The sequence below is a fragment of the Temnothorax nylanderi genome, unplaced genomic scaffold, assembly GCF_030848795.1.
Source record: "Temnothorax nylanderi isolate EJ_2023f unplaced genomic scaffold, tnyl_v1.0 TNYL_tig0088_pilon, whole genome shotgun sequence".
Classification (NCBI taxonomy): Eukaryota; Metazoa; Arthropoda; class Insecta; order Hymenoptera; family Formicidae; genus Temnothorax; species Temnothorax nylanderi.
The window spans coordinates 107,932-122,193 of record NW_027249150.1 but is presented as its reverse complement, the minus strand read 5'-3'; the positions used below and the strand labels follow the sequence as shown (position 1 = coordinate 122,193).

The 14,262-nt window shown below is 42.8% G+C and overlaps 1 protein-coding gene across 3 annotated transcripts in view; it reads left to right on the top strand.

Moving 5' to 3' along the window:
• LOC139774849 (cell adhesion molecule Dscam2) overlaps positions 1-14,262 on the top strand; it is a 166,484-nt gene that overhangs the window by 139,606 nt on the left and 12,616 nt on the right. For 2 of the 3 annotated variants that reach the window (XM_071710345.1, XM_071710343.1), the window contains exons 11-16: positions 3,248-3,619; positions 9,288-9,593; positions 10,974-11,273; positions 12,350-12,481; positions 12,916-13,055; positions 13,814-13,977. In XM_071710345.1, coding sequence (XP_071566446.1) covers positions 3,248-3,619; positions 9,288-9,593; positions 10,974-11,273; positions 12,350-12,481; positions 12,916-13,055; positions 13,814-13,977 — 1,414 coding nt within the window. The remainder of the gene's footprint in view (positions 1-3,247; positions 3,620-9,287; positions 9,594-10,973; positions 11,274-12,349; positions 12,482-12,915; positions 13,056-13,813; positions 13,978-14,262) is intronic. The other variant, XM_071710344.1, reaches the window with a different exon arrangement.

Here is a 14,262-nt window from a genome sequence, read left to right as displayed (position 1 = left end):
CGGATATTCTCGCGCGCAAACTTTGCCTCGACTCGTCGAAATGATCTGACGGCTTTTTTTTCCCGCAGCCGCGAAACAACGGGATACGCGATCGGGCGTGATTTAAAGCGAGGCGAGGAAGCGAGGGGCTTCGTCGAAAATTACGTCGTGGGCGTCCTCCGCGATTACATCGAGCCGTCGTTTTACCGTGGCGGCACAAAAATAGAGGCGAGATATTTATCACCGGAGGGACTGAAAAGAAAGAGACCGCGTATGTACACACCCGTAGCTTCGTCGATGCGTGTACTACAATCCCTCGTCAACGGACGAGACGTCCCCCTAGCTACGCCGCTCGCGTTTACATTTTCCCATCAAGGACGAGGGTGGCGCGCGCATTAAAAGCGCTTCTTCTGTCGACGACCAAATCGCTGCGAGCGAAACAGCGAACGAAGGCCCCCGGTCGACGACGAGCGAATGAACGTTACGTACGAACGAATCGCCTAAGGGTGATTACCGCGACTCGTTGACAGCCAAAGAACAAACAGAATACAGATCGCGTTTCTTTTGCGTCTCTTATACGTGCGCGTTTACTTATTTCGTGCCTCCCGCGTATGTGACGAAATGAAATCAACCCACGAATAGCCGCACCGTCAGAAATTAGCTTCTTCGGGATAATTCTATTTGTATCTTCCTCGCTTCCTTGTAATCGAATTTTCAGAAGCTTAAAACGCTAGAAGACTACCTATCAAAAAATTGATTTGAGTATTGGATTATAGCTTCTATAAAACCTCCTTTAAATCGCTTTAAAATCCGCCTCTTCTACGATCATGCATGAGAGGTTTCTCTACCAGGTGCTTTAAAATCACGAGTCGCGCATTCGTTATTTTAATCCAAAGGGATCCAGCGTCCGCGCAAGTTAACGTCACGTACTCGCTATCGATAACGTCGGGCGCCAATTAAGGACCGTCGACCGCCAAATTATCTTGGGCGAGGGAAGAGAACTCTCTCTCTCGCGCCTCTCCGCTCTACTTGCCGGAACTATGCGACGAAATTTATCAACACGGCGTCTCCGACAAGAGAAGCTTCTTTGTTACCTCCTCGCCTGAGAAACCCGTTCTCCATCCACCACCGCGTCCACCCTCCTATCCCTTCTCCCTCCCTCTCTCTCTCTCTCTCTCTCTCTCTCTCTCTCTCTCTCTCTCTCTCTCTCTCTCTCTCTCTCTCTCTCTCTCTCTCTCTCTCTCTCTCTCTCTCTCTCTCTCTCTCTCTCTCTCTCTCTCTCTCTCTCTCTCTCTCTCTCTCTCTCTCTCTCTCTCTCTCTCTCTCTCTCTCTCTCTCTCTCTCTCTCTCTCTCTCTCTCTCTCTCTCTCTCTCTCTCTCTCTCTCTCTCTCTCTTTCTCTCTCTCTCTCTCTCTCTCTCTCTCTCTCTCTCTCTCTCTCTCTCTTTCTCTCTCTCCACTTTTGTACATGTATATGAGCATTATATACATATATATCGCCGCGTATATACGCGCGACAGACCTCTTTGGGCATTACTCACGTTACGCTGTGCTATCTGGTTCCCTCTCTCTTGTACCCCCGCGCGGTTCCTCAATTATTCTCAAACAACCGCCCGCGTTCTGTTCTAATACCCCCGGGGTTCTCGTGTTCTCCGCCCCTCCCTCTCCTTATACATACGTATCGCACGCGGTGCAACGAGGCAAGTTATTATTGTCGTTCCGCAGCATTACGCTCGTCGCGACGTACCCTACCCTCTGCATCCCCTTGTCGAAAAGTCGACAACCGGGCACGAAAAGGTAACCCCCCCCCCTTTCGCTCCGCTTGATTGTTTTCACCGCTCGTGTATCTCGTGGAGTACGCGAGCGTCGAAACACTCGAGAGACATATACCTGTTCCACGCGAAACTCATACGGGAAAAAAGGATTAGCACTAATACTATAGCAAATCTAGTCGTAATATGGATAACTGACATTTTCGCAGCGAGAGCTATAATTTTGCAATAATAGCAAAACTTCTTGTTAAAGTTTTGCTGAACCTTTTGCTACTTAGTAATAATTGCAAAAAGATTTTGCTACTATTGCTAAATTATAGCTTTTGTTGCAAAAAATGTTAGTTATCCATATTTTACGACTAGATTTGCTATAATAGCTAATTCTTTTTTTTCGTGCGAAAACGTAGTTTATGCCGCCATCACGGATCGTAACCCTCTCGTCATCGATGATGCAGGAAGATATCGCGAATTGGTCTCGACTCGTGTGGATAACGGTTAATAAGAAGAGGGATAAAAATTGAAATAAATGGCGATTATATTTGCGTTACGGGAAATTGATGGAAAAATCAACGAATGGAGAATAAATTAAAAATACGCGTTTCACGCAAGAGTGAATATTATATTACCAATATTAACCGCGCGAGTCGAGAGCCGTGCGTACCTTTCTATCTCGTTCGACATTGATGGAATAATGCAATATTTCTTGCTGCGTTATTTTAATTTCGTCTCTCTTTCTCTCTCTCTCTCTCTTTCTCTCTCTGCCCTTAATTCAATATTATTTTAATTCCAGTACAAATACACTTACGCGACCACACAACAAACACAGCGTATCGCCGGGAGGATAATTAAACGTCACTCCCGAGGTCTGCCTAACGATCAATACCTAATTCCATTCATAATGATGGAGTCATGTAAGTCGAGCATCGCCAATATCGGCGGCTATCCTTGGTGCAACATCTCTCTTGCCTCGATATAGGACATTATTAACGATAATTATTGAATTAACTGTCTCTCGCTTTATTTGACAACTGTAACGAGACGGAAGAAATCCAAGACCCGTTAAATTTCGGCGTTCAGCGACTTCTCAGACCGACAACTGCGACTGGATGCGACAGCGGAGATCCGCCGTTGTTAACCGACCCGTGAAACTAGCCGCGACGAGTCAAACTACAACTAATCTCAACGGTGTGTTTTGCCTGACAGCATCGGTTTCTCCGTCGCGCGGATCAATCTCGGTGAACGACGACGGAGACAAGTTTAATCCGCGTGGCGACGCGGCACATATCGAATCAGCCCGTACGGTTGAGTCGTTTTGCGAGAGCTGTTTCTCGCGATCTTGAATCGAATTAAGCTAAGTCTTCCCAGGAATGTAGGTGACGACGTCCAGGATGAAGACAGGAAGCTACAGGAGTAGCAGCAGCAACGGGAGACCGTCCGGATAAACTCGTTAATCGTACACACTCACAATCACCTGTTTCTCTCTCTTTTTTTGTGCAGTTCCGCCCACGATAGCTCCCTTTAGCTTTAAGAAGGACCTGTCGGAGGGTCTGCGGGCCCAGGTGACCTGCATGGTCGAGAAGGGCGATCCGCCGTTCACGATCATCTGGTCGAAGGACGGCGAGCAGATATCCGCCTCCGGCACGGCGGCCGCCGCCTACGGGCCCGTTGCCGCCGCCGCCGCCGCCGCAACCATTAACGATCTCCGACAGCACTCGCATACACCACCTGGGCTGCGCGTAACCAACATTGACGCCCATTCCAGCGCCATAGTTATCGAGCGCGTCACCGCCGCGCACACCGGCAACTATACTTGCCTGGCGCGCAATTCGGTGGCCGAGGTCCTCTGGACGGCCGAGTTGATCGTTCGTGGTAAAGTACAGTGACTTGCACTGCGCGGAAAAACTGCACCGAGTCTATGTTTTTTCTTTTCTTCTCTTTCTCTCTTTCTCTCTCACGTCACTGTTTTGCACCTGGCAGCACACCATTGTCTTTGCGACAATACAGCAGCGACGGGTGAATGAATTTGGAGGGCAAAGGAAAGTAACCGAATCTATAAAATCTTAGACACTTTAAATAAAGTATACGATAATATATTTCTGTAAGTTTCTTGTTACGCGCTGTTCACGCTCAGCGATAGTATTTTTACCGTAGAAAGATACTTGAGACTTTATTCCACGATGATCAGCGATGTCTGACCATATAGTGTTTTTATCTACTGCCGATTGAACGGCCGGGCTATGCAGCTTGCATTCGCGCGATTCGGATAAATTGCCGCGATAGGAGGTGAGATTAATTTTCTGGCCACCACGGAATTTACGGGACAAAAGCCAGCAAAGTTCGCGAGATTTAAATGCCGAGTCCTCCGATTCTATTCACCCGCGGCTGTCGTATCGTCGTCACGTAAGCGCAGCCGCAGCCGCAGCCGCCGCAGCAGCAGCAGCAGCCGCCATCGCAGCCGTCGGTCGAAAAATAGCATGAAGTAAGAGTTACGCGCTAGGGCTGCTCTCAGATTTCGTAGAGACGAACCGGATATTCGGGTATCGCGACGAGGGCATCGGCGGATATCGAGCTCCTATTCGGAATTGACGTGCGCGCACGCGAGCTTTAGCCCGTCCCGCGAAGTAATATATTCGTAATTTACGAAGTAATATCCGTACGGCAAATTAGGATATGTTAAACGCGGAGCTATCGCACGTTACGTTATTATAAGCAACGTGGAGCTGACAGTGAAAGTTACATTGAGTCCTCTCCCGGGAGCTTGCATTTCACCAATACCGTTTGCTCGCGACGTGATTGTAATCGCGATGTAATTAATCGTTTTTGTATGGTATAATTAACTGGTACTCACGACTGTCCTAGATAGAGGGAAATGCGTGGGAGAAACGTCTAATTTGAAAGGTTTTAAATGGAAAAATCATTTGAATGAAAGTTGCTCGAATAATTAGTAAATTATAATAGATGAAACAAGAGCAAAGATGTTTTAGTTCAATTACGTTGATAATTATATATTAATTATTATTTAGTTTTATTAATAAATACTTAAATTTTCTAGACTATATAATAACGTAAAACTTTATGATATAACTTCATGATATTTAGTTTAGTATATTTAATGAATATTTGAATTTTCTATATTATAACAAATGTAGAACTTTATGCAAATTTTAGTCTACCTAAAATATCTTACCATTTATTTTCCCGTATGACTTTTCTGCCGCTTAAAGCCACTCGACCGGCACTTTCAATATCTGACAGATCTCTCCTGGGTAATACACTCTGGGTAATACTCTCGCGAATATAACCCACGTATCGCGCTTGAAAATGTTTCGAGTCGAGGTATATCCCCAATAATGTTTTTTTCAGTTCTAATATTTCGGTATTTTGCGTTGTGCGTCGTTTTTTTCCGCAAAAAAATCAGAGAAAATATTTTTCGATGATATCCTATGCGAAATTCGTTCATTAAATTCGAGATAGTTGCGTGCGGAATTTTTTCAAAGCGTATCACGCGCGCGCGCGCGCGCTAGCCGGATATTCACGAGAGACGCACGGGACAATTCACCATTCGGATAAACGAACAACGGCATCGTTCGGATAAACGCAGCTCTAGAGTCCTTTTTACGAGATGATACGCGCGAAATGACGAAACAGCAGCAGCAGCAGCAGCCGCCGCCGCCGCACAGCCAGCAAAACCCGTCGCACCAACGCACTTGAGCACAGCATAATATAGCGTTATTTCACCTCACGGGTCACCCCGTAATATATTTTCTATCTAGATACATATCTAACAACACGGACGCACCGTTGAACCTGCACCTCTCACTCTCTGGCCCCTTATCGCGATAATTAAGTACTGCGATCGCATATATTCTCCGCATTAATTTCGCGAGAGTGCCCAACGCAGCGGTGCCCGACATTCTGACAATCGAGATTTCGTAGCAGCGCCGACGAACAACAATATACCTTCTTTAAATACTTTTATATGTCAATTAAGAGAATCATTATTATTTTAAAAGCACTAATTCTTAAATGTATCGGCATTGCGTCGGGGACCGCTGAATCATGTGCGTCCGGGACGTAAACGAGATAAAAGTGAGGAGATATATATACGCGAGAAACGGAGAACGAAGAAATGAAATCTTGATATGAGGTCCGCGCGCTTGTCGGTATTCAACACGAACGCAGTAGCCCAGAATGAAATATGTGCTGCATGCAAGGGCCAATACGGCACTTCACGAAACTCGGCTTCGCATATATAGCACCACTCCGTCTTGAGCCACGGCGAGCAGCGGCAGCAACAGCAGCAGCAGCAGCAGCAGCAGCAGTAGCAGCAGCAGCGGCAGCAGCAGCAGCAGCAGCAACAATCTTGTAGTTCAATTTGGAGCACCGACTCACGTTCACTTCACCCAGCACACGCATATCTGCACTGACACGTTTTTTAGTTTATTTTTCTCTCTTATTTGGTCCCGAGCGCCACTAATCCCCTGGCACCGACTTCCTGATGTGACGCTCGCACCTCGTGTTTCGTTTCCTCCTTTCGTTCCGTTTCTTTTTTTCTTGCCTCACTTTTCTCTTTCCCCCGCTCTCACCGTCACCGAAAAATTCGTATGCCGCCTATCCACCCCGCCTCGCACCGAGACGAATCGGTCTCGTTTGATCCGAACGTTCGCCGGAATAATCGATTCCCGATTGCGAAATCGTTGCTGAATTGAGGGGAACGGAGTATCGAGGGATCGCATTTATCGGATTTGAATTAATAAGCAATCACAGTCCGCAGTCAAAGTATTTAAATTAAGAAGAAGAAAGCTCTAAGCGTTTCCCCCCCCCCCCGCCCCAGCTTTCAAACGTAATTTAAAAAATACAGCATCTCCGCGGAGACTGTTATTCTTCTCGCTAAAACAAATTGTAGCGATAAGTTTACGTCTCCATTATTGCGCGTGCTACTACTTTGTTGATTTTAATGTCCAACGCGGAGACTGCCGCGGGGTCACTCGGTGGGAAATAACAATTTTGTCCACGTATAGGTTGATTTTCGCGGCAATACGCGTATCCTTCGTCCACTCGGCCCTTCGATTATTAATCACGATTGAACGATAATACGCTCGCGAGCGCATAAATGCGCGGCGCATTATACAAATGAATGCGCGAGTAATTCGGCGTGTACAAACGTTCGGCTCGGGCGGGACGCGCATTTTGCGCACCTTGTGCATATTTGTACGCAACGATTGTTCGTGCACACATTCGTGTATGGTATTAGATTCGCACAGCACCGATTTACCGTATTATCACCGTGTATCGCTCTGTTCTCTGTGGTCATCACACGGTGTTTATCGCCGACATTATTTTACCATTTGTCTCGCCGATGGAAAAAAATCCTCTCCATCGCGCGCGCACGTTTTCGGCACCGTTTTTCCCTCCGCACTTTTCTTCCTTTATCTCCCGCCAGCCTGTTCTCCCCCTCTGCGTCTCTCTTCCGTCTGTTTCTTTGTCGCGAAAAACAGAGGCGAAGAAATGGACAAGAAAGGCGGATTAAGAGGAAGCAACCTGCCAATACATTTGGCGGACAATTCGTAATTTTTATCAGCGAAACTTTCGCGCCGTTTGTCCGCAATCCCGAGAGGGCCAATCCAGTCCTCTCCATCGCGCACCTTCAAATCCTATTTCTCTTTACTTTCGCGGCAGCTGAAGTAGGAAGTTGCACAGTAGGCCAATCCTCTCTCCCCGGGAGAACTTTTCGCTCTTGCCTCTCAGCGCAATAAGCTTAGATAGAGACGCGTGACGAGGTCCGGGAGAGCGTTTCCGCGCGAATTCAGTGTCCCCGATAAAACGCGACATCATCAAGATAAAAAATTTAATAGTGGCACGATAAACAGTTATAAATTGTTAATAATTTGAGACTTCCTCAATCAATGGTCAAAATTTACGCGTCAACTTTTCGCTAATTTGTCTATCCTTGATAAAAATTTGATTAGCATATCGAATTATTTAAGTCTTTTAATAATTTTAAAATAAATCAAAATTGTTTCGTGATTTAAGGAATTAAATGAAATTAAGGGCTTTAATACCTTTGACAAGCCTTAAAACTGGGTCGAAATTAACGAATTTTTATTGTTAGCAAAATTATGTTTTATTAGAAAATAAAAATACATGTTATGTAGAGTAGTCTTTTAAAAAAATCTTTCGAAAATTTCAATTAAAAATATTGAAAATTGAGGTCCCAGCAACTGTTTTCCCGAAACAGTGTTTTGAAAATACCAGAAATATCTCGGAGACTAGTGAACCGATTTGCATGAAATTGTTTACAGTTACTCTGAATACAATAATGTAGTCCTTCACGTAGGATTTTTTCGATTTATGGCTTAGTTTTTTAAATAAATAGAATGACTGATTTTTAGGTCAAAAATCGCATTTTTTCCTACGAAATTTCAAAATCAGCTATTACAAGGACTAGTTTTATTCATCTAGTTTAAGGATGTATTACCTATACCTTCCCAGCCAAAAGTACAGTAATCTGAGAAATCCAATTATATCGGTTGTATGCATACTTTAACGGCTTACTACTATTTAATATCATAACAAGGACATTAATGTTACTGATTTAAGTGATTTTAACCAGTTTTTATTATTATTAACAGCGTATTTGTAAATATTCTTAAGGATGTATGTCCGTTCAGTCAAAATAAAGGGATCAAGCTAAAATTTACAGAGATTGTGCACTTATATGTCCTAAAAACCTGTGTTAAATTTCAGATCGATTGTCTGACTCGTTTAAAAGATATTAATTTTTTAATTTTGTTTTTTAGTTAATTTAAGTTTAAAAAATTAATATCTTTTAAACGAGTCAGACAATCGATCTGAAATTTAACACAGGTTTTTAGAACATATAAGTGCACAATCTCTGTAAATTTCAGCTTGATCCCTTTATTTTGACTGAACGGACATATATCCTTAAGAATATTTACAAATACGCTGTTAATAATCATAAAAACTGGTTAAAATCACTTAAATAAGTAACATTAATGTCCTTGTTATGATATTAAATAGTAGTAAGCCGTTAAAGTATGCATATAACCGATATAATTGGATTTCTCAGATTACTGTACTTTTGGCTGGGAAGGTATAGGTAATACATCCTTAACGAACAATTTTTGTTTTTGTTTCACATGAGAGAAGGCGGAGGTATCTCTGGTACCGCAAACGCCGTTTTTACAAGCACCATTTGGGAAAATAGCTGCCAGGACCTCAATTTTTGATATTTTCTATTGAAATTTTCGGGAGATATTCTCAAAAGATTACTCTACAAGACATGTATTTTCATTTTTTAAATAAAGCACAAGTTTACTTACAATAAAAATTCGTTAATTTCGACCTGGTTTTAGGCCTGTCGAAGGTACGTAACCCCCTAAGTGAAAAGGTACGATTTTTATTATCCGCTTGCGAATTTCGGAACGTGATCGGGTCTCCCGGGCCGCGTCGTTGTAGTAGCTGTCGCATATCGGGATCCGTGGCAATCGATTAATGATCGCGCATTGTGGGTCAGTGCCGCCACGGTGGGTGGTGGAGCCGCAGGACGCCCGTGCGTCGGAGGGAATGCCCCGATTGAGTTTGCATTGTCACGCGGACGGGTTCCCGCCGCCGTTGGTCACATGGCGGCGCGGCAGCGGCAAGAAACCCGGCAATTATCACGACATAGCCAGCCACGAGCACATGCAGGACCTGAGGATACACTCCAACGGTTCGCTGGTGTTCGGCCGGGTCCAGGAAGATCACGAGGGCTTCTACCTGTGCGAGGCTGTGAACGGTATCGGAGCCGGGCTCAGTAAAGTCGTTTATCTCACCGTTAACGGTACGTAAAAGGTTTATCAGATTTTTCTCACCTCTTGCCATCCGCAAAGTTCGGAAACAGTTCTTATTAAAATTATTTTTCAAGATTATATACGCCACTTATGTATTTAAGTATGTTTTATTTATATTTTTGTAATAACATTAGGGTTACGATCTCTATCAAGAAATGTTCCATAGAAACATAAGAGGTAAATTGAGTGAAATATCATCTCATAACGTTTGTTATAGTGGAAATATAAAAATTATTCGACGATTTCTTCGTAATATCTATTTTTTATTATCTAATGTACTCGTCAAAAGACAATTTAATAACACGGGATGTAATTTTTTCCAATAAACACGTCATTAAATTTCCCATTACTATCTGCAGTTACAGAAAATATTTTAGCGCTAAAGCTTCGCGAGATAAAGTATCTCTCTTTCATAATTTCTCTTGAAGGGATTAGTCTTCTACTAATTGATGATTAACCCTAATTGGATTTCGCTGGAACTTTAGGTATTATCAACAGTGTAACGATTGACCCGTGTAGTCAATTTGATCCACTTTATCCTATTAAGACATTAAGAAAATATTTCTTGATGAAATAATCCCATTGCTCGATTACTTCATCAGAATTTCACAAAATGTTCTCTCCTAGTTTTTTAAATCAATGATATTTTGTTAAATTATTTTGTCAAATTCAATTTTTTAAGTTCTTTATTCTCAATCTTTAGTTTTTAATTCAACGCTCTCAAAAGTCATATTATTTTTAACACGTACTACATCAACAAATGGTTATTTATGTAGTAACTAAATCGATTAGCTTGAAAATATGAATTTATGCGAATAATATTATTTGGCATTTAAGATCCAATCCTGACCGTTTAACACACGTTTTCTTAATTTGATTTTATACTATATATATTGTCGTATCTTTATTTACTTGTTGAAAACATATTTTATAATACACATGTACATTTATTATCTAAATTATAATTTTTATTATAATTAAATAAATAATTTAACTAAAAGTCAATTAATCTTTTTTAGCTATTTATGTTAGTTTGATCATATCTATTTGTTTCTACTAGTTGTAAATCTCACCTTAAATGATCTGCAATTCGTGTTCAAAATATAATTTTATATGCCGTACAATACGAAAAATATTTCAAGAACAAGAATACCTCAAAATTTATGACATACACAATAAATAGGATTCTCTCTTTAAACTCTAAAAACCTGATGGATCGTTCAAAATAAATTAAAGAATTTAATTTCATTCATAAACAGAATTTATTAGATCGTTGGAATTCGAGAGCGTTCTCAAATAATCGTGAATTTTAACTACCAACCACATCCAAATGTGTAATTATAAATAGAGTGCTATTCCGATTGATGCAGTTCCCGCGCATTTTGTGGAGAAGCATCGCAATCAGACCGCGAGGCTGGGCTCGAATGCCTCGCTGCGCTGCGAGGCGAAGGGCGACCATCCTTTGAAGATAGTTTGGAAGAAAGCAGGCTCCCAATTGGACCCTAAGCTTCCCGACTATCGTTATACTCTGAAGGAGGACAACACCACCGACGGCGCCGTCAGCGTTCTCGGTTTCGTCAGCACCAGCCGCGAGGACAGCGGCAGGTACTTTTGCATCGCGTCCAACGCTTACGGCCGCGACGAGATGACGATTCATCTTTATATTCAAGGTACGAGGAAATCCGAGAAATTAGTATCTAGATTTCGACAACTCTCGAAAGCTCTTTGGATAGTCGTTAACATCGACTACAAAGACACAGAATTAATTGATATACCCGCGGGGACGTTCAATAATGTTGACAATAGCAAGAGAAAAAAAAAAAATAATAATAATACTGCCGTATTAACGTTTGCGTTTCATAATCGTTTGTTTTCCGTCAGAGATAGGAGATAGTCAATGGAGTCCATGAAATTATTGCGAGGCGAGTTATCGCGATGATGCCTTCGGGGCGCGTCGGTTGTTTGTGCATAACACTATTCCGCTGGATGTAATTATCGTAATGTATACAGGTACTCGACAACGCACGTCCATTTAATTTAATGTACGTCCGCGCAAGTACGTAGCGAGACAGATGAGCCGGCGGGCGGCTCGCGCGCGCTCTCTCTCTCTCTCTCTCTCTGTATATATTCTCCAAAATGAGATACGCTTCGAGTGGATGTATTGCGTCGGATAACCCGTGAAATATGCATAACGCGGGTATGTGACAATCGTGCCATAACTGAAAATTATTCCATTGGACGCGATGCGCGCGCGCTGACGCTGTGCCCCGGAATTAGACAAAAATTTCCGACTAATTGCCGAAGCTCCAATTTCGCCTGGTGAAACGTTCTAATCGGAGATTCGGACCGACGCTATTTAAAATCGCGTGTTAAATGTTGAAATTGCATCTGCATCAATCGAGATTTTATTTCATTAAATATTGTGTATTAATATCTTCACTGCCATTATAAAAGCATTATAATATTTTCTCAGATGCTATATATATTTGTCGAGACTGTGGATGATGCACATAGTTCACAGATGAAAAATTTAGTGTGCATTATCCGTAATAAATCCGTAAATATGACACCGAAGAAGATAATTAAAAATTAATGAATCAATTCCTAGAAGATATGTGAAAAATGTGAAAAATAGGGTATATTAATTGAAAGGCATATTTAGAGTAAAAGACTGAGAATTATTTAAGCGTTGAAATATTTAATATTAACTTTAAGAGAGATGCCACAAAATTATATTGATGTATAGAGCCTCCAGACTTCCCACGAAATCTTCATGTGATCGAGAAAGGCAGTCGTCACATTAATCTGGGCTGGACGACCAGTCAAGACGGGAACAGTCCGATCACCCAGTATATAATCGAGTACAAAACCGAATCAGGTAAGTTTAATCGTAATAATTATAACGTAACTGAAAAAAAATCTAATATATATATCTACGATTTAATATTATAATATTCTATATTATACTATGTATTTAATATTATATTTAGGAAAACATTAATATGAAAAGGAAGAGTTCTTAAAATTGATAAATTTATTAGAAAAACTAAAAATAGGTTAATAAAATCTTATGCAATTAAAGTTTTTTGCATGACCTGATCCTAGATTCTCGATCGCGACTTATAAATAACACGAAAATTAATTTCCGGAATTTAATAACTTAAAAATCCAGAATATTAAAATCAGAGCTGATAAATGTCAGCTCGCGCGTGGATCGGTGTAACTATACCAGCAGCGGCTTCATTTAATCGACATTCTTGATGGTTTGACCCGAGGACGAAATCACCGCAAGATGATCGTTCAATTTTGCAGAAGTATGGCACGACCACACGTTCCACACGACGGTACCGGGGACACGTGCTCGCGGCCACGTGAGCGGTTTGCGTCCTGCGGTCACTTACCAGTTCCGGATGTACGCGGACAACGAACTGGGTCGGAGTCAAGCGAGCGACGTAGGTATCGGGGCCAGGCCGAACATTTACAAGTCAAATTGCGTTCCGGTCGGACAATCGTTTCCTCACCGACCGGTCGTCATTCTCCCCCTTTTCCCCTCGATAATTAAAACAATCGGGATACCGATGTGTGACGGGGAATCGTGCCCGATCGATATTCCCGCGCGCGTAAAAAAAAAGGGCCGTCTCATCCCCTAAGCGAATTCCTCTCTCCGTCGCCTCTCGACGAATGTGCGACCGCATGCATCGTTGGCCTGGATTCAAATTGCGCACCCCGCAATGCCCTTTCGGGCATATCGACTCCTCTCGCACCTCTTTTTTTTTCTTCCGCGGGAAAGAATTCGCTCGCGCGTTTAAGCATGCAGCCTGCGCAACATCCGCGGATGCTTTGAGATGAAATATCGGGGCGCATCCAGCCGAATTCGTTCTGTTCCCGCAGATTCGCCGCAACTGGCGCGACCCGCGTTTCACATGTTTCCTTAAACACCGACACGACGGCTGACATCCGGCTTTTATGCCGCGCTCTATGTACTTTCCGAACGCGTTCTCCAAGTTTGTGTCGGTGTTTTACAAAAGAAAATTTAATTCGTCTTTATTCTACGATCGTTCTTTTTATAATTCAAATTCGCGACGGACGAAAATTGTGGAACAGTTGAAAAGTTCAGCGGCAATTAAGCGGGCGGGAAAAAAGGAAAACGTAATGAAAGGGGGTGAAAGTGAACGGACTCGCCAGAGAATTCAAAGCAGGGGCTTTTCAGATTTTAGAGACGACGACTGAGGGGGAGAAACCGGGCGGTCCGCCGCGAAATCTCAAAGTAGACCCCATCAGCTCGACCGAGTTCAACGTCACCTGGGATCCGCCCGATCATGATTTATGGAACGGCGAGATACTCGGTTATCATGTCGGCTACAAGGAACACAGGTAACGATCGAAAACACTGACGTTGTTTTAACGACGCACCTCGACAGACAGGGGTTTGTTTCCTCACTCGTACACATTGCACATATACGCGCGCGCGCGCGCACATAGAACTCCAACTTCCTGTATTTCAGCCCACAGAGCTGATACCGTAGAATTCACGCGCCATTAATAAACGACGAGCTATCTCAGGGTCAGTTATTTATTCGCCTGGGGCAACGCTGACAAATCCTCGAAAAATTATAGGCTTTTTTTACGGCTACGTTTTGTTATATTATCCTAGGAGGG